Below are 21,914 nucleotides of genomic sequence, written 5' to 3'. Positions count from 1 at the left end.
ATGTCCACTGTGTCCACTATGTCCACTGTGTCCACTGTGTCCACTATGTCCACTGTGTCCACTATGTCCACTGTGTCCACTATGTCCACTATGTCCACTGTGTCCACTATGTCCACTGTGTCCACTATGTCCACTGTGTCCACTATGTCCATTATGTCCACTGTGTCCACTATGTCCACTGTGTCCACTATGTCCACTGTGTCCACTATGTCCATTATGTCCACTGTGTCCACTATGTCCATTATGTCCACTGTGTCCACTGTGTCCACTATGTCCACTGTGTCCACTATGTCCACTGTGTCCACTATGTCCATTATGTCCACTGTGTCCACTATGTCCACTGTGTCCACTATGTCCACTGTGTCCACTGTGTCCACTATGTCCACTGTGTCCACTATGTCCACTGTGTCCATTATGTCCACTGTGTCCACTATGTCCACTAGGTCCACTGTGTCCACTAGGTCCACTGTGTCCACTAGGTCCACTATGTCCACTGTGTCCACTATGTCCACTGTGTCCATTATGTCCACTGTGTCCACTATGTCCACTAGGTCCACTGTGTCCACTAGGTCCACTGTGTCCACTAGGTCCACTATGTCCACTGTGTCCACTATGTCCACTGTGTCCACTGTGTCCACTATGTCCACTATGTCCACTATGTCCACTGTGTCCACTATGTCCACTATGTCCACTATGCGATACATGCATGATATGTTAGCGTTAAACAGGAACATAACAAAACAGAAAAACAATACCACGGAAACAAGCAAACAATACCACGGAAACAAACAACATCTCCGAAGTGTGGACGAAGTAGTTTTGATTGATTGTATTGTATGTTGTCTATGATTAGAAAAAAAACAACTAAAATTGCATTAAAACAATGCACCGCCAGGGCAGGATGAAGATTATGTTCACCTTTTCACAAAACCTGGTATCGTTGCAATGTGATACGGATTCATAAATGCGGTGGGGTAGCCTAGTGGTTAGAGCGTTCCCTCGTCGCACCGAAGATCCGGGTTCGATTTCCCACATTGCTACAATGTGTGACGCCCATTTCTGCTGTCCCCCGCCGTGATATTGTTGGAATAAAAGTGGCGTAAAACTAAACTCACTCACTCATACATTTTAGTGATATCGTGTCCCTTTACTTCACACACTTTGATTCAGTGTTGTTAGAATACTGTACTCACCAGTAGGGCGGGTCACGGAGAACCCTGAAAAACAAACAAACCTGAATCAGCACACGTACTGATGCCTTACACCCAGGTGTGATCATGAATATATGTGCAATATACCACTAAAGGGTGTCCTCCCATTACGCAGACAGGCAGTTCGCAGACGCTTTATAACAACAACATTTGCGGTTCAGTGAACAGATTAGCTACTACCTGCTTTTATATTCAATAGTAATTGATAGTTAAAGAATTTTGAGAAGAGAAGGCAGATTTTCATTTAATCACAACAAAGTTCTATTTACACTCAATCAAACTTCTCAGTAACGAACCTGTTTCAGAATCACCCTACTCTATTCACTAGAATGTGGACTGTTCCATTATGCCACGAGGTGTTACCCTAATTAACCTTATGCTTCAGTGTCTGTCAACTGACTGTCTGTCAAATGGGAGATAAGCTAGAAAACATGTCCCCGATATCAAACTGTGTACTTAATATCTAGTCAGGATATATGTGTAGAGGTGTTTCTCAAAGTCGCCCGCCATGTTGTTCGAACTATATGCGGAGGGATCGTGCGGCTTAGTGAACCAGACAATATCATTACTCCGTGTCTGTCCGATGTATTGTATAGTTATCAGGGACACGAGAAGAATAACGTCTCTATAGTGTCTCTGGGGACTAAAGGGACAGATGAATGTCCCCAACAGTGTTCTACTCACTATCCGGATTTCCACGATAGGCACTCAACTGGGCCACTGAAACAACTGAAACATACAAGCGGATAAACATATGTTGTGCGTACTTTTCTGGTTTGTTTGTTGCGTAACGCCACTCTCAGCAATACTGCAGCAATATGGTCTGTCAATATATAGACAAATAAAACATTTCCATTTTTCCAAAGGATGGAAAGTCACTTTTCCATCATAAACATAATAAATGTTCTTTATGGATTTTTGTAAGTTTGAGCAAAGTCTGAGCAAGTCAGAGCAAGGATCGAGTGATCAGATTCACGTATCCCATTTCCGTAGATCGATGCACATGATGTCAGTCACTGGAATCTCTCGTCCAGACTCCATTATTGACAGATCACCACCATATTGCTGCAGTATTGCTGAGAGTGGCGTTACACAACAAACAAGATGTGTGTGTGTGTGTGTGTGTGTGTGTGTGTGCGCGTGCGCACACGCAAGATCACATGAAACACTTTATGCCATACCTTCAACATTGCAATTATACGTTTTGTAGTATTAAATGTATCACTCTGTATTAGCATAGAGCTTTAACAACAAGACAGATATGGTTTATAGGAAATATAGAAAATATATAATAAAAATAAATTTTAATGCTTCAGCCAGGATTTTTTATACTTAAAAAGTATTATTGTAAAAGCCTGTTTAAAGAAACATTGGCGGTTCTTAAATGTCAGTTAATTTGAAGAGTTACTTTGAGGAACTCAGTTGAAGAGTTATCAGACATAAAATCCTTTTTATAACTTTAAAACCATACAGTTTAGAAATATACATTTGGAAAGATAACAAAAAGAAGAGAATCATTAAATAATATGTGTTCAACAAAATATTCTGTTTTGTCTCATCAGTAGCATTTTTGGAAGTACGTTCAATTATTTATAAACAGCAATGTGCGAGTGCTTCTGGGACGGGTATTACTATTACTTATCGTTCTTGTTTGAAATATTTCTGGTCTTAGAACACTGATATGTAATCCTTGTGGAGGGTGAGGAATCGCTATTTGACGGCTTGTCCCGAAATAACTCGAATTGGTCAAGAATGACTGCTGTTTGACATTAACTAAACATTTCCTAATTAATACACTTCCCATAATATTCAGACGGAAATGACATCATAGTAACTCCAATACCTTCCATTCAACTTTCATTTGATATATTGAAATATTAAAAGCCACCATTGGATTGTTTTCTTTTGATGAAAAAAAACATTCAAACACTGTCAACGTCTCTACTGAAAACACAGTTGAGCTGCAGGGTGTCTTAGGCTTATGTAATATTTGTCATCTTCATGACCTTGAAGTCCTTACAGCCATTGTGGAATTGTGGAAGTAGCTGTTTTCGGTGAGTTGTGGCGTATAACTTTTGAAATAATTATCCGATTGTGACTATGTATAGCTCATTTTGTAGGGAAACCATCTAATTTTCTATTCGTAGGCCTCGGCGGGTCTTAAGAATATTTTACGTGGTGAAATCTAACTTTGATTGAGGAGAGGTTGGTTTCTTCGTTACATCCCTTTCCTTTTATACAGTAATAGGGTTGGGTCTATACACCTATATGTCTTTTTAACGCCGTTTCTAAGCGAGACACGCTCCTATGCTTACAGCCTTACGAAAAGACACTGTGGTGTAAAAGACAGGAGGCGAACTTACCTAGAACCATCAGAAGTAACAGCTTCATGTTGAATAACAACCGTCTGGGTAGTCGTCAGGAAAGTAGTTTAGCCCATCAGTACGGCAGCCTTATAAACATTTACACAGCACGGATGACATTTTCATTGGTTCAAGCTGTGAATGCTATGATTCCGCTTGCGAAGTGTCATGTTTCGGTAAAAGAATATTTATTGAGTCTTAATGAATTTGGCGGAAATTATTTATGTAACATATATGAATGTTGTCACATGAGAACACAAAAAACATTACATTGCTATGCAGATTTAAAATGTACTTTCAGGTTTTTCTCGATTTTTTTGTTAACATAAATTTAGCATTTATTCTCTCCTTTGGTTCTTGCGAAGAGATTTGGAAACTGTACATGAAATTGATTTGAAAAGATTATGAAATCTGGGATGTTTCTTAAGCCTGAAATAAGGTTTAGAATTTGTTTTCAGTAACCCGTGGTTATCCAGTTGATGAAATAAACCCATAAACCCACCCAACCATAAACCCAGCGGGACATCAGGGCTGGTAACTTCAAAATGTTACCAGCCCAAACCGGATTTAACCAGACCAGACACCAACATACCCAGACACCCAGTGTCTCCTTATATCTTTATCCTGTGTATAGAGATCCTTGCACAACTTAGAAAAGTAGATATTATGAATGAATGAATTTCTTTATTTCCTCCAGAATCTGCATCCGAAGATCCTTGCACTACTTATTAGAAAAGATAAAAATATTAAGGTGAGGTGAGGTGAAATTGGGTTTAACGTCGTGCTTGAGAATATTTCGCTCATATGACGACGTGCATGCGTGTGTATGTGTATGTGCGGCTGCTTGTACTAGCCCAGACTTAAGCTGGTTTTATAGTGCTAGCTCACTGAGATACCATGCCGCAGTGAAGCATGAATACCCCACTCAGACACATTATACTGACTCCGAGCCGACCAGTCCTTGTTGTACACATAATGCCGAGCGCCAGGCAGGGACCAACAAGTACCATATTTTAACGTCTTTTGGTATGACGCGGCCGGGGATCGAACCCGCGACCTTCCGCTCTCCGGGCGGACGCTCTAACCACTACACAACGGAGGCGGTCAAAAAAATATTAAGGGTGTAAGAACGGGCAATATCGAACACAATCTTGAGCAATTTGCAGGTGACGCTACCTTAGCCCTAGATGGATCAGAGGGATTACAGGCAGTTTCCAATTTCACTTTCAATTTTTCCCAAGATTTTCAGGACTCAAAATTCAATTTAATTTGGATTAATTTTGATGTAATTGATGAACTTAAATTTTCCATGATATTCCTTTCAAATGCTTATCAAATAGGCGATCTTGTATTTGTAAAGTTGAAATTCTACCTTACCATTGTATTTTATGCAGTATTCACACGACATCTGTAATAATTCTACAGTTGTTGAACTTAAATTGTACATGATATTTATTTCAAACGCGTACTGAACAAGCGATCCTGTATTTGTAACATGGAAATGGGAAATAAAAGACTTAAATGAAAAAAAAGATATGGTGAATTTCCTCAGATGTAACATAAAAATAATTCACTAGACCATCGGGCTGACGAGCTGTAAATCTAGACCGTCCGTCAGTAATCCACCTCGTCGGACGGGCCTTATTTCATACCCTGGGTTATCGTTGAGAAAAGATTTGAAAACTGTACTTGAAATTGATTTGAAAATAATATCAAAACTAGGATGTTTCTCAAGCCTGAAGATCTGGATTAGAATTGGTCTTCAGCAACCCCTGGTTATCGTGGGAGGCTGCTTACGGAATGGAGTAGTCTGTCATACAGACCCTGAAGCAAATATATTCAAGATAGCCCACGCAAGTCTAGAAAATGTGGCAAGTCTGCAACAGATTCTGAAAATGAAGAAAGTATCAGGCCTTTTCATTATATTTATTTTTTTACTATGAGCTATTATTCTGTGAAGTAGACTAGTTGTTAGTGTAGGAATGGAGTGGTCACACTCGATGCCATCGTATCCCAACTGCGTGAATCGATGCTCATAGAGTTAGTCACTGGATAGTCTGGTCCATATTCACTTATTACGAACGCCGCCAAACAGCTGGAATATTGTCAGGTGTGGCGTTAGACATGAAGAATCTGTACGATGTTTAGTAGAAATGGTAAGCATAACAAGCATTGCCACTAAGGTGACATAATCCCCCGCCGCAAATTATCAAATCAAACTTAATAAGTAATGAATGTGTAGGTCGTAGTTTCAGGTGAAGTTCAATGTCAACAAAAACATGACCAGTCAACCTCTCTTGATATCTTGTTTTGTAGTTGTGCAAACACACAAATATTTTCAAGAGTCACTTTGACTGGATATGAATGTCGGTGTATGAAATATGCAAAAATAGTAACAAAGAAATTGCTTATCAAAACATATTCAAGAGAAGTCTTGAAAGTCTATGAAGAAAATCCAGCGAACCGTTCTTGAGATAAGTTGCTGACAGTCTTAACATGAAGGTTGACATTTCGCTGTGACCTTTAAAATTATGTGAAGGTTACCAAACTTGACTGGGCCCTGCGCCTCCCCTAGATAAATTGTTGGTGTAAAATATGAAGAATATCCAGAGAACCGTTCTTAAGGTATTTAGTTGACTAGCTTAACGTGCAGGTTAACATGCTGAAAACTTCAAAGTGTCGCTGTGACCTTGAAATTACGGGAAGGTCAGCAAAATCGACTGGGCCCTGTGCCAGACACTTAACCTGACTGGGACCTTTTGCATACTGCCATAAGCCTAGGTACCAAATATGAAAAGATTTCTTAAGATATTTCAATTCGTACATAGGTGTATGTGCGGGACGTACGGACGGAGCCTAAATTCAAATTTCATTTCAGCGCTTTGCGTAGAGGAATGCCAAATTAAAATTAACAAATAAAAATTTCTCTCTGCGCCATAGGCTTCGCCAATTGATTTTGTAGAAACCATTTGAAACTGTGCACAGTGTAGTCTCTTTTGTTGTTATTGGTTTGATTTTAACAATGGGCCTGCAGATTTCATTCAGGGCCTGTACATTTTAAGGCCTGCTGACGGCAGCAGGCCCTGATGGCCAACTGGCAAATTAAAGTATTGCAAACACTGAGCCTAATACTATATCCCCCTTTTCGCGCTAAACGCCGGGCGGAGGATATTAATTTCCTGCTTGCTTGGTTGAGCAGGGTCTGGAATGAACTAGAGTAAATTCAGCGTCCAGTGAAAGGCAAGATTTTAAATTTTATGTCAAAGGCTGAAAGATATCCTGCACAGGTGAGAACAAATAGACCACATTTCATTTGATTTTTATAGGAAATTGTATATTTATGCATATGAATTTTCTGCTCAGGTTGGCAACATAAACGTTTAACTTGTAAGAGGGGCTATATCAGTGATCACATATCATTCAATATTTGTAAAAAGACAATTGCTATCCACTGAATAAATTTCCCAGCACTTGAAATGAAGGAGACACCGTTTTATCTGTTGTCTATTTAGATCTATGCATAATGGTTCAGAGTGAAAAAAAACCTCCACATGGTTTCAGCTTTCCAGCAATCAATTTTCCCTTCACATTTCACAAGACAGCCTCCGTGGTGTAGTGGTTAGAGCGTCCACCCGGAGAGCGGAAGGTCGCGGGTTCGATACCCGACCGCGTCATACCAAAAGACGTTAAAACATGGTACTTGTTGGTCCCTGCCTGGCGCTCGGCATTATTGGGTACAACAAGGACTGGTCGGCTCGGAGTCAGTATACTGTGTCTGAGTGGGGTATTCATGCTTCACTGCGGCATGGTATCTCAGTGAGCTAGCACTATAAAACCAGCTTCAGTCTTGGCTAGTACAAGCAGCCGCACATACACACGCATGCACGTCGTCATATGAGCGAAATATTCTCAAGCACGACGTTAAACCCAATTTTACCTCACCTCACCTGACATTTCACAAATTTTCAGGTACAATCCAGCATGCTGTTTTACCAAGATTATCAAGGAGCGTTCAGAATTTGTTCGATTAATGTTACAATATTCAAGGTCTCGGTTTAGCTTTCACTTTTTTTGTGGAAGGCGTGGAGAACATTTTACAATTTGACGCAAAACTAAGTCAAATTAATGTAGTTGACTATTTTGACTTAAACCGTTCATTCACGATGTTTAAGATAAATAATTCACTACCTTTGCATATATTTATGACGTGCCTTTGCAGCGTTAGGTTTCCTGAGTATGAGACACTTGTGAAGATCCGGGTTAGAGTTGGTCTTCAGCAACCCATTCTTGTAAGAGGCGACTAACGGCATCGGGTGGCCAGGCTCGCTGACTTGGTTGACTCATGACATTGTACCCCAGATCGAAGCTCATAATTTTGATCACTTTATTGTCTGTTCCAGATTGATTATTTACAGACCGCCGTCATATTGCTGATTAAACAACAAAACATACGAGCAAATGTGACGTTGGAGTAGACGACGATTACTTACGATAACGGCTATTACTGGGGATAAGCAGGCCATGTGTATTTGACCCTGTTGTTTCCCATTCAACATTCCCTTCATATTTCACAAATGTCCCTGTTGTTTTCTATGTACATATTAATCGTACAATCTTGTCCTAAACATTGGCATTTTCGTTAGATTTATCACTTTGTACTAAAATTAATGTTAATGGTTCATTTACAAGGTTTGAACATTATTTGAGAACAGTTACATATGAAAATGACGACAGAGACCGAAAAATGTATATAACAGCATATGTTGAATGTGCATTACCATTCAAACAAACAGTCAGGTTCTATTCAACCTTCAGTGCACAAAATTACTGTCTTAATTAGATGTCGGTTTGCTCAATTGCTTGGATTTCTCATTAATGTACGGTACAAATAGCCTGTGAAGGTTTGGTCCGTTCTGATTTTGTTTCTGTCCGTACCGTTTTGGGTTTTACTAAATTTGACCAACAGCCATGCCACGATGGCAGGTAAGTGAGTCTGATCACTCGATACCGTTAGACACTCCGGCTCACTGATATATAACCCAATATGATACAACTAACAAAAACTAAAGGAACTGACTATAAAGATAGTAACAATGATTCGGGGCGTGTATAAATCAATATCAGGTGGGTCCACTATTCTCACTATGTGATACATGCATGACACGTTGATGGCAACTGTTGATTCAGTCGTCACCTCTCGCCCCTGTCCATGAACTACAGGAAGTCCCGTCCCTCTAACAATGTCTCCTCTCGCCCGTGTCCATGAACTACAGGAAGACCCGTCCCTCTAACAATGTCACCTCTCGCCCCTGTCCATGAACTACAGGAAGTCCCGTCCCTCTAACAATGTCATCTCTCGCCCCTGTCCATGAACTAAAGGAAGACCCGTCCCTCTAACAATGTCACCTCTCGCCCCTGTCCATGAACTACAGGAAGTCCCGTCACTCTAACAATGTCATCTCTCGCCCCTGTCCATGAACTACAGGAAGTCCCGTCTCTAACAATGTCACCTGCCCCTGTCCGGCAACGACAGGAAGTCCCGTCCCTCTAACAATGTCATCTCTCGCCCCTGTCCATGAACTACAGGAAGACCCGTCCCTCTAACAATATCACCTCTCGCCCCTCTCCATGAACTACAGGAAGTCCCGTCCCTCTAACAATGTCACCTCTCGCCCCTCTCCATGAACTACAGGAAGTCCCGTCACTCTAACAATATCACCTCTCGCCCCTGTCCATGAACTACAGGAAGTCCCGTACCTCTAACAAGGTCACCTCTCGCCCCTCTCCATGAACTACAGGAAGTCCCGTCCCTCTAACAATGTCACCTCTCGCCCCTGTCCGGCAACTACAGGAAGTCCCGTCCCTCTAACAATGTCACCTCTCGCCCCTGTCCATGAACTACAGGAAGTCCCGTCCCTCTAACAATATCACCTCTCGCCCCTCTCCATGAACTACAGGAAGTCCCGTCCCTCTAACAATGTCACCTCTCGCCCCTGTCCGGCAACTACAGGAAGTCCCGTCCCTCTAACAATGACACCTCTCGCCCCTGTCCGGCAACTACAGGAAGTCCCGTCCCTCTAACAAGGACATGTGTGAGAATACGACCAACAACTGAAAGTTAACCTGGTTTCTTAAATCTGATAATTCAATATGCAGTCGTTAAAAATGCATATCGTCATCTAGACAGTACAAAGTACATGATGATAATACAAATAGTAACTCGTTAATTGAGATCCATGCACTGTTAGCAATGTGATTTCCCTATTCAGTATTTTCTTTGTCTGTATATTTGGTACTCCAGGTATATTTTAGTTTAATAACCGTTTTATTTGTAATAAGAGCTGATAAATAGAGCCACGAGTTTCAAAACAATGTATATTCATATATGACCGTTCCCTTCATCTTCTATTTTCTGATAAACAGAGCAACGGGTTTCACAATTATATTTTCGTACATTACCGTTTTCTTACTCCTATACATTTCGCTTCACTGGGGAGATACCATCTATTATGTAATGATCTACTTTGCATATTATTATACACCGGAGGTACGTATTCTAACGCGTCCGTGTGTTTGCTGATCCCCGGTAGATACATCTAGTATATTAATAGCAGATTGTCTATAATGGGATTGCTTTGTGTGGGACAAACTTATCAATATGATATAGATACACAGTTCGATTGATAGAAACCCTCAAATTTCAATTTACGCAGTTTGTACTATTAAGCGTAGAACCTTTTATTAGAACATAGCTGAAACAGTTAGAATTGGTTTATGGAAATTAAAGGCAATAAATTCAAAAGCTTTCGCCAGCCAAATTGAATACTTATATTGATCGGGTTGTGTAATATTAGTTTTTGTTATTGGTATCACATTGGGTTTATACAAGTGAAGCAGAGCGATCATAAGAGTAGACAAAACATCAATCGATACCACAATAGTCGACATTCTCTATACTACAAGAATACATAACTGTCTTCAGCAACATACGCCTGTGAGAGGCGCCTAACGGGATCGAGTGATTAGAGTCACATACCTGGTTGATGTATGCCATCGTGTCATGGATGCTGACCAGTTTGGTAAAACCCAAAATGGTACAGACAGATACAAAATCAGAGCGGACCAAACCTTCACAGGCTGTTTTGTACCTGTACATTCATGAGAATTCCAAACAATTTAGCAAACTGACATCTAATTAACCATTTAGACTGATTATAATACACAGTGATAAATCTGACGTGAATGCCAATGTTTCTGACAAGATTGTGTGATTAATATGTAAATAGGAAACAAAAGACAAAAGTTGTTAGATGTGAGGGGAATGTTGAATACGAATAACAAAAGGACACGCTCACAAATCCTACGCGCAGGTCTGTGTCCCAGTGGTCGGCTGTAAAATACGGATATATTCGGAGCTGTCAAATGAACATGTACCTGCTTGTCCCCCCATAATAGTCGTTATGGTAATTAATCGTCTTCTACTTTAATATCACTTTTGTTGGTCAAAAGTTTAGATGTTCCATACATTTTCAGGCTTGAGAAACATTCCAGATTTCATAATCTTTTCAAATCAATTTCATGTACAGTTTCCATATCTCTTCTCAAGAACCATAAGGCGAAGAGTAAATGCTAAGTTTCTGTTAATTAAAAGTCGAAAAAACCTGAAAAGTACATTTTTTAATCTGTATAGCGATATTATGTTTATTGTGAACTCATGTGACAACATTCATATATGTTACATAAATAATTTCCGTCAAATTCATTAAGCATCAATAAACATTCTTTTAGCTGAAACATGACACTTCACAAGCAGAATCATAGCATTCACAGCTTGAATCAATCATAATGTTCTCCGTGCTGTGTAAATGTTTATAAGACTGCCGTATTGATTGGCCATACTACTTTCCTGACGACTACCCACGCCGTTGTTATTCAACATGAAGCTGTTACTTCTGATGGTTCTAGGTACGTTCGCCTCCCGTGTGTTACACCACCGTCACTTTTCATAAGAATGTAAGATCGCACTAACTTTTCATGAAGATGACAAATATTACAGAAGCCTCAAAAACCCTGTAGCTCAACTGTGTTTTGTGAGTAGAGGCGTTGAAAGTGTTTGACCGTCACCCAAGGAAATCGATCCAATGATGGCTTAAAATATTTTCAAATATCAAATGAAAATTGAATGGAAGGTATTGGAGTTATAAATGATGTCATTTCCGTCTGAATATCATGGGAAGTGTATTGAGTTAATGTTAAACAGCAGGCATTCGCTACCAACTCGAGTAATTCCGGAACAAGCCGAATGGCGATTCCTCACCCTCCACAAAGATTACATATTAGATTACATTTTAAGACCAGAACTACTTCAAACAAGACCGATAACTCCCAATAGTAATACACGTCCCAAAAGCACTCGCACATTGCGGTTCATAAAGAATTCAACCTCTCTGAAAAACTGCTACTGATAAGCCAAACAAGATTATTTTGTTGAAAACATATTCTATTCAACGCTTCTCAGCTTCTTGTTATATTTCCAAAAGTGTATTTCTAAATATGGTTTTAAAGTCTCAAAAGAGGAAATTATGTCTGATAAGTGCAAGTAACTCTTCAAATTTCCCTCACAATTAAGAACCGCAAATGTTTACTTGAATAGGCATTTACAATAATACTTTTTAAGTGTAATAAATCCTGGTTAAAGCTTTAGGATTTATTGGATATATTTCTATGAACCATTTCTATGAACAATGAAACACAATTTCCATTATTCCAATCAATGAAACTTCACATTTTCCTCATACAAATCCATAAAGATTGTTATATTTATATGTTTGCAAGTTTGTTCGATTAAGAACACGTTTTATCAACAATCTGCTATTAATACACCTGATATTGATTTGATTAGTCCCTTGCATTGTGTTAGAAGTGTCACATTGGGTTATATATCAATGAACCAGAGCCGTCAGATGACTGAACAAAACATGCATCCATAGCATAATAATCGTTAAGCTGTATACTACTAGAAAACAGACCTGTCAGAGAAAACCCGCGCTGGTAAGGATCGAGTGATCAGATTCACGTACTTGGTTGATGCATGTCATCGTATCCCATTTACGTAGATCGATGCACATGTCAGTCACTAGAATCTCTCGTCCAGACTCGATTATTGACAGATCACCACCATATTGCTGCAGTATTGCTGAGAGTGGCGTTACACAACAAACAAATCAGAACAGTACGAACAACAGGTTTACTTTCTTATATGTTTCAGTTATTTCAGTGGCCCAGTTGAGTGCTGATCCTGGGCCTCTGCGAGGTGAGTAGAACAGTATTGGGGACACTCATCTGCCCCTTTAGTCCCCCGAGACACTATATAGACGATACTCCTCGTGTCTCCGTTAACTACGTAATACGTCAGACAGATATGGAATAATGGTATTGTATGATTCACTAAGCCGCATGACCGCTGATCCGCATGGTCGGCGATTTTGATAAAAGTCTCTTCACAGATGCATCCAGGGTACCCGTGGAGATTTATTATCGGAACGTATACCTTGGAGATTATCAATGATGCTTCGCATAACATTTTAACAAGATATTACGAACACAGCTTGATGTCGAGGATAGATGTCTCAGTATGTGTGCTGATGCATGGTTGTTTGTTTTTCAGGGTCCTCCTCCGTCAGTCCTGATTATGTGTACACCAGTCCCACAACACTGAATCATCGTATGTCACAAGTGACAAGATATCTACAACTTGTGAGTGTGAGTGTAAGTGAGTTTAGTTTCAGGCCGCTGTTAGCACTATTCCAGCAATATCATTGCGGGGGACACCAGTGTGGGGAACCGAACCCGGGTCTTCGGCGTGACGAGCCAACCACTAGGCTATCGAACTGCCTTTATGAATCACTATTGAAATTATACCGGGTTTTGTGAAAAGGTGAAAACAATTTCCATCCTGCCCTGGCAGTGGCACACATAAAAAATTGATTGTGTTATTAGTTTTTTCAGTGATGGACAGCATGAGCATCTACCTACGCTGGGAGAGATGACATGCTTCCATTAAGTCACTGGGCCTGAAAAGCATGGGATACTGAAGGTTAGGATGGTGCAGGTTCGCTTAATGTTATAACATTTTATCGAGACCAAGCAGGGATGAGTTAGAATGTTATATCAGAGTGAAGGAGCAGTGGCACGCTATGAATGTCCAGTTTGAAGCACAGAACGTTTGGAGCAAATATTTCATTCAATTATAAGGCGTAATTATAGGTGTGCAAATATTATACTGGTTGACTTGAATGGTTTGATATTCGACAGGGTTAGTTTTTTGTGTATGCAATGCAATATTGTTCGCATATCTAAGGTTTCTTTGGGACAGGTATTTAAGTATGTTAGTTCCCGTCACGGTATGGATGAAATACTGCCGATGCAATGTTAAATTTTGACCCACCTACTCATTAACTCTAATCAGTTGAAATAGCAGATCCAAAGGTTGTTTGTTCTCTTTCTGAGCTCACCAGTGGATATGACTTTAACACGTGGAGTTTGGGCATGTTTCCCTTTCAGACACCTTTGCTCAAGATGCATATTTGCATTATGATAATCAGGCTGTGCATCATCAATGGATATAACACACACACACACACACACACACACACACACCTTGTGTCAGGTTTCATTGTTCGTTGATTCAACTATCAACTACTGTTAACAGAGAACATTTCTGCAGACAATATCCAATCATCCAGTTTGGGGGAAACATATACTTAATATATCCCAAACACTGTCTTGATAACTGAACAAGCTCAATAACATCAAGAAATCCCGATTCCACTTTCTGTTTATCTCCTTGTTGAATAATAACCCCTTGCCTTCATTTGGTCCATTTATTATAACCAGTCAGTGTTAGTTTAACTCTCAAAATCCCTATTCCAAAGTTGTTCAATATTAAATTTGTTTACTTTAACAACCTAGTGGGGCGGCAGAGTAAGCTATTGGTTCAAGCGAACCGGGTTCGATTCATACATTGGTACAATGCGTGAAGCAAATTTCTGGTGTTCCCGCTGTGATATTGCTGGCATTTTGTAAAAGCGGAGTAAAACTAAAGTCACTTTCTCACTCTACAACCTGGTATTCATGAAGAAGCCGATACTCTTGACTGCATCATTATTCCTTATCATACAGGATTTGACACACGTAAACTCCCCCCTCCGCCAACCCCCTGAAAGCGGTGTAAAAGCAAATTCATTCATCACTAATTCACTCACGCTTTATGTTCAGGTCGTCCTACAATGATGCCAGCTGAAAGCAAATTGGAGTTGAAAGGCCCTCAAGGAATACATTTCCGGTGGTAGAGAAAGCAGTGAAATGACGTCGAGGAAGAGTTCCCGAAGATGCTGACATTAAGAGATTGAAATAAAGAATTCTTGTTCAATGAAAACATTTCGTTCTTCATCTTTTCGCGATACGAAGCTTTGCTGTGGTGTATGGTACTACTCCTTGACTGAGAGGATTACAGCTTAACGTCACACTGGTTAAGTATTAGCATCATAAAGACATTTTGCTCGCGTATTTCAAATATACATGTTACGTGTTGATTCCCAAGTTGAAACTAAATAGTACACTGGGAATCGGTAGCGTTCTATGGGTGAAACCAACAAACGACAAGATGTGAACTTGATCTTGATGGTTGTGTATGTTCCTGGAACTGCTGAGAACATCACCAACGGTGTTGACGGTTGCAGGTCGATCTGTCTTACAACATTTCCAATGAACTGTATCCATTTTTTGCTCTTCACCCTTAACTTGCGACCTAGATACATTAGCTGTCTACCTCCCCTTGACTTGCGACCTAGATAAATTAGCTGTCTACCTCCCCTTGACTTGGAATGAACTGAATGTTAACATGTGCGTTTGCCATGTTGCAATGCGGGAACCATGTCCATATTCTTTATATATAGGCACAATGGTAGAAATAATCATCTGAATAAGTTTCACTCACTTTAGCTAATATATTTCGAATTTACTCAATCGAGTTCAGGCACCCATGAAGGGCCACCTCCTCGTGGTGGGTGCTGGGTAATGCTAAGCGCCCTTCAACCCCCCGTTGTGGACCTGGGGGGATATTTGGTCCACCAACCCGTTTGCCGTGGGTTGCACCCCTGTGTCGGTGGAGGACGGGAGGCTGGTGGTTGAGGGCACTGGGAGCCTGGAGCCGTGTTCCTTTTGCCCAACACACCACTTCGCCCCTTACTTCACCTAGACGGGTGGTGGAACTGGCCCGGTTCCATCAATCGGCTGGTCACGCCATGCCCTGTGCATGGACATGTTCATGTTGACATTATTTTGCTTACTTTGTATGTTGACGCTGAATATTGTGCTTATTCAATTGTCATTATAATATTTGCCTAGAGTCCTATGCCAGAAGGCGGTGGCTCATGGGCCAATCTGGTGATATTGACCCCTGAATTCTATGTTTCTTGAGAGATGTGTCATGGGCCGAACCAGCCTGGCACATGTTCTTTTGGATATCATAGCTATTCATGTCTTTATTTACTGGAGTATGACATCTCTGTAGCTCTGGTGCTACAGCCTGGCTTCCGCTGTAACGTCGTCCTTGTTGACACTCCATGGCGGGTGGGGAGCAGAGATGTTGAATATATTTATCCCATCATGTCTCTCCACAATCAATCTGGTTCTTCAAAAGCTAACAAACGTCGACATGTTGATTCTGATCATGAAATATCAACGGAAAACTGTGATTCTTGGCCTAGGTTTATCGTTGTTGCTTCTGCTGACGGTACTCCATTGAAACTCAACCCTTTTGCTATCTCCAAAGGCATTGAAGGTGCCTGCGGAGAAGTTAAGAATGTTACCTTCCTCCGAAATGGTTCACTGTTAGTGGAATGTGCTCGGAGGCAACAATCTGTCAACCTGCTTGGTCTTAAGCAGTTTGTTAATACACAAGTTGTTGTCTCGGTGCACAGAACACTGAACTCCAGTAGAGGAATTGTTAGAGATCGGGCAAAGTGTCTTACGTTCATGAGTGAGCTGAATTGGGAAGTCAAGGTGTTACAGCTGTGAAGCGTTTCACCAGAAAACAAGAAACCAGTATAATAAAAACAAATACCTACCTGTTTACATTTAACTGTCCGACCATTCCAAAGTCTATTAAAGCCGGCTATTTCAATATTGCAGTGGACGTATACATACCTAACCCACTCAGATGTTACAAATGCCAAAGATTTGGACATGGCGCTAAGTCTTGTCATGCAAAGAATGCTGTAGTTTCCTCTTCTCCTATACCTGTTGTCAAACCTTCCGGAGTTTCTACTCATTGCCAAACGTTGATCAGTTGGGTGAATGATGATCAGATCATTCTGGAACAAGTTTCCTCTGTACCAGGCACGTCAGTATCCGAAACACAAACGGATGTTCAACTGACACAAAACTCAGAACCAGAAAATGTTACAAGAGATAACTCAGTGCACTTAACAAAAGCAGAAAAGAAACAGATGAGAAGAAGGGCCAGGGCCCTCCAAACCTTGGAAGTGCCTTCTTCTCCCTCATCCCCCGCAACGGTTCAAAATCGTTTTGAACCTTTAGACATGGAGGTCAGCCCTCCAGTCTCTACTCATAGGAGTAGGCAAGCATTACGTTCTCCAGTTAAACCACCATGAACGGTTATCAACAAGTAATCCAGTGGAACTGCAGAGGCCTCAGGAATAATTTTAACGATCTACAAATTTTATCACAAGGTTTTACACCATCAGCTTTTAGTCTACAAGAGACATACCTGAAAAGTACAGATCGATTTGAATTGCGTCGGTACAATTCATTTCATTCATTCTCACCTCCAGGTGATAAAGCCACTGGCGGTGCTTCTATTCTCGTGAGGCAGGGTGTAATCCATAGCCCAGTTCCTCTTAAAAGCAATCTTCAGGCTGTTGCTGTCCGTCTTACTCTACAGATAACCTTTACGCTTTGTTCTTTGTATATTTCGCCTTCTTCAGTTCTTCAACAGTCCGATCTTCAGGATCTATTTGACCAGCTCCCGAAACCCTGTATCATCATGGGTGATCTTAATGGACATAACCCTCTGTGGGGAAGTTCCGCAACTAACACTAAAGGTAAACTCCTTGAGGATTTCATTTCAAATAATAATTTATGCATATTTAATGATGGATCAGCCACATATTTGCATCCTGGTACAGGAACATATTCTGCACTTGATCTGTCACTAACAGATCCAAACATTTATAACGAATTTGAATGGTCGGTCCATGACGACCTGTGTGGAAGTGACCATTTTCCCACAATACTTTCAGCTATAAACCCTAATGATGAGCCTCCTACGACAAGGCGGAATTTTAAAAAGGCCAACTGGCCTTTATTTCAGACTCTTTGTTTTGACCGATTGAAATCTGACTGTTTTGTCAATGTTATGGATCCTATTCAGTTGTTCTCGGACAAGCTAAATATAATAGCTGATGAAACTATTCCTAAGTCCTCTGCGACACCACACATTCGTAAACCATGGTTTACTGAAGATTGCAAACAGGCCAGGAAGTGTAGGAAGAAGGCAGAGAAATACTTTCGCCGGCATCCTACAGTTCACAATTTAAATAATGTTAAAATCACTAGTGCCAAGGCTCGACGTGCTTTTAAAGAGAATAAGCGTCAGTCTTGGCGAAATTATGTTTCCAAGATAAACTCACGGACACCGATTTCAAAGGTGTGGAACATGAAACAAAGGATAAAAGGTAAAGGTTCCAAATCTACTGTTCATCATCTGAAGGATGGTGATACTTTGTTAACTGATCAGACTGACATTGCCAATAAGCTTGGTGAAACTCTCGCCAAACATTCGTCTTCCTCCAATTATGTCCCTGAGTTTCAGAAACATCAGAAACAACAGGAGAAGAAAAGAATAAATTTTACATTAGACAATGGAGAAGACTACAATGAATTATTTTCAATGCATGAGTTACGTACTGCCCTTGAGCAAGCTCATGATACAGCAACAGGAGCTGATAATATACACTATCAGCTCTTGAAACATTTACCGGAATCATGTTTGGAAACTCTTCTAAATATTTTTGACACAATATGGACTTCAGGGAATTTCCCACCTTCGTGGCGTAATGCCATTGTAGTCCCTATACCAAAGCCTGGCCGGGATCATACTGATCCGTCTAATTACAGACCAATCTCTTTAACGAGTTGCGTCTGCAAAACCATGGAACGAATAATAAATAATCGATTAACATGGTATCTTGAAACCAATAATCTCATAACAAATATTCAATGTGGTTTCAGGAAAAATCGTAGTACCATTGATCATTTGAACGATTAGAATCCTTTGTCAAAATGCAATAGTCAATAAACAACATGCAGTATCGCTATTCTTTGATCTCGAGAAAGCGTACGATACCACCTGGAAGCATGGCATTTTAAAGGATTTACATGATTTTGGTTTAAGGGGTCGTTTACCTCTTTTATATCACGGTTTTTAAAAGACAGGCAATTTCAAGTCCGAGTGGGTTCAACCCTGTCTGACCATTACAATCAGGATCAGGGTGTCCCACAAGGTAGTATTTTGTCTGTAACTTTATTTAGCATTAAGATCAACAGTTTATCCAAGGTTTTAAACGATTCAATAGATGGATCACTTTTTGTGGATGATTTTAACATTTCTTGTCGCGGTAAGAATATGCATACTATTGAACGGCAACTACAGTTGTGTTTAAATAAAATAAATAAATGGTGTCTTGAAAATGGCTTTAAATTTTCTAAATCAAAAACTAATTGTCTACACTTCTGTAGAAAATATAAGCCTCATAAAGACCCAGAACTGTTTTTAAATGGCACTCCCATCAAAGTTGTAAAAGAGGCCAAATTCTTGGGTCTGATTTTCGACTCCCATTTAACCTTTCTTCCGCAGATTAAATCCCTAAAAACTAAATGCCTGAAGGCACTCGATATATTGAAAGTCGTGTCTAATTCAAGGTGGGGAGGGGATCAAGCTACCCTCCTCCACCTATATCGATCATTGGTACGCTCCAAACTCGATTATGGCTCCATCGTATATGGTGGAGCCTGCAAAAGCAACCTCAAACTACTTGATTCTATCCATCACCAGGGTCTAAGACTTTGTCTTGGGTCTTTCAGAACCTCTCCCATTGACAGTCTCTACGTTGAGGCCGATGAGCCATCTTTAAAACTTCGCCGTATCAAATTGTCCCTACAATATATCACAAAGTTATATTCTAATGAATCCAATCCTGCTCACACTTGCGTTTTTAATCCTCTTTATGAGGATTTGTATAATAAAAAGCCTTCACTTGTCCCACCTCTTGGGATAAGAATCCAACAATATATTTCTGCTGCTGGCATTGACTTGGAGAATATATCTCCTTCCCGTCTTCTTTCTTCTCCTCCTTGGCAATTGGTTAGGCCACAAGTCGACCTAACACTCACTAAATTTAAAAAATCAGAAACTAATGACTTATAATATAAACAAGAATATAATCAATTAAAAAGTAAATACAATACATATAAATCCTTATTTACAGATGGGTCCAAGGATGGTGGCGCGGTTGCTTGTGCCACTGTCATTGGGTCCAGAACAATATCTTCCAGATTACCCAACGACACTTCAATTTTCACAGCTGAAGCAAACGCAATCCTAACAGCTCTCAAATATATAAATAGACACCCTAAATATGAACAATACATAATCTTTTCTGACTCTCTGTCTTGCCTTCAGGCGATTAAAAATATTTCTTGTCAACATCCACTTTTAATAGAAATTATAGAATTATATAATGATCTTGCAACTGGCCAATGCGACATCGTCCTCTGTTGGTTACCCAGTCACGTTGGTATTTCTGGGAATACAATGGCCGATCTTGCTGCAAAGGCAGCACTCGACAAATCTGTGACACCACTTCTTATTCCTTACTCTGATTACAAAGCAAGCATTCGAACCTACATCCGTGATCTGATGCAGAAGAAGTGGGACACCCAAGTAGGTATAAATAAATTACATGAAATAAAACCCTATATTGGTTACACCTACTTGGGTTGTCAGTCCAGATTTGAAGAGGTCATCATACGACGATGTCGTATTGGCCACACTAGATATACTCATGAGTACCTATTAAAAGGTGAGGATGCTCCGTTTTGTATCCCTTGTGATGAAAGAATCACGGTCAAGCATGTCCTGCTTGACTGTGTTGAATATTCCATCACAAGGGGTATTTATTTCAAAGTAAAAACTATGAAGGATCTTTTTAGTCATATAAGTTCTCATTTAATTATTGCCTTTTTAAAAAAATTAGACTTGCTAACTGATTTGTAAATAGATATATATTTTATTATTGGTAGTTTAAATTAGTAACTGAGATTGTTAGTGGCTGTACCCTCAAAGGGGGTTGAAGTAGCGTAAAATTATTGTCCTCCTGAGAGGGTACGTAAGTCCCAAAACATTTAGTCAATTTAAGTGTACCAGGTTTTTAATCGTAGAATATGTGTACTTTTAATTTATGGCTAGGTTTCTCTTATGTCACCAATGGCTGAAGGGATGGTGTAAATCCAGCTAGGGTCCTTGCAGGAAGCAAATGTACTGTAAGTCCCCATGGTCCCTAGAATGGTGATCTACCTTCAGTTGTTGGTGATCAATAGCCTGTTTTTTATATTGTATCGTCTTGTATAGTTCAAATGTTTTAGATTTAGTGACTAGTTTTATATCTATATCTGTGATAATCTAGTTATTTTACTGTCCTTCGTCGGCAGAATTTTATAATTTCACTTAAATTGTTGATATATTTATAACTTGTTTTAGTCACGATATGGCTGAAATATTGCCGATGTGACTTTAAATCTTAACTCACTCACTCACTCAATCGAGTTCACTAGAGAGTTACACGCCCCTGGTGAGAGCAAGACGTGTTTCCTTAGAACGGAAAAATCAATGTTCTAAATCGACAAAAATTACAACCATCCATTATCTAAGGCATATATTTCTGACTCAAAGACACTTAATAAACCGTGATTAATCGATATTGAGGCCTATTTTACTGAAAATACGTATTCCGAGAGACAAAAGTTCAAAACATCGTGACACTTAAAATGTGTGAATCTCGACAGAATACCTCCATGTTGTAATATCTCCATAAAGAGTACGAGCCAATGCCGATGATAATTGTGAGCCTAGTGCTGCTAGAAAACAAGCAAAGGTGAAAAGGACATTGTGACACGTGGATATAGCTACAAGCTGCAAACAATAACATGCATGTAACTTTCACACAACCGTGAGTGAGTGACTTAAATTTTATAGTCA

General features: G+C 40.0%; 1 protein-coding gene across 1 annotated transcript in view; it reads left to right on the top strand.

The window, feature by feature from the left end:
- Positions 1-8,542: 8,542 nt before the first annotated feature.
- LOC124262477 overlaps positions 8,543-21,914 on the top strand; it is a 41,587-nt gene continuing 28,215 nt past the window's right edge. Inside the window, exons 1-2 of the mRNA XM_046696982.1 lie at positions 8,543-8,557; positions 11,451-11,539. Coding sequence (XP_046552938.1) covers positions 8,543-8,557; positions 11,451-11,539 — 104 coding nt within the window. The remainder of the gene's footprint in view (positions 8,558-11,450; positions 11,540-21,914) is intronic.

The sequence above is a fragment of the Haliotis rubra genome, unplaced genomic scaffold (genome assembly GCF_003918875.1).
Source record: "Haliotis rubra isolate DU_JTF1 unplaced genomic scaffold, ASM391887v1 Scf84, whole genome shotgun sequence".
Lineage (NCBI taxonomy): Eukaryota > Metazoa > Mollusca > Gastropoda > Lepetellida > Haliotidae > Haliotis > Haliotis rubra.
The sequence above is the reverse complement of the archived record's forward strand: the minus strand, read 5'-3'. Positions and strand labels throughout refer to the sequence as shown.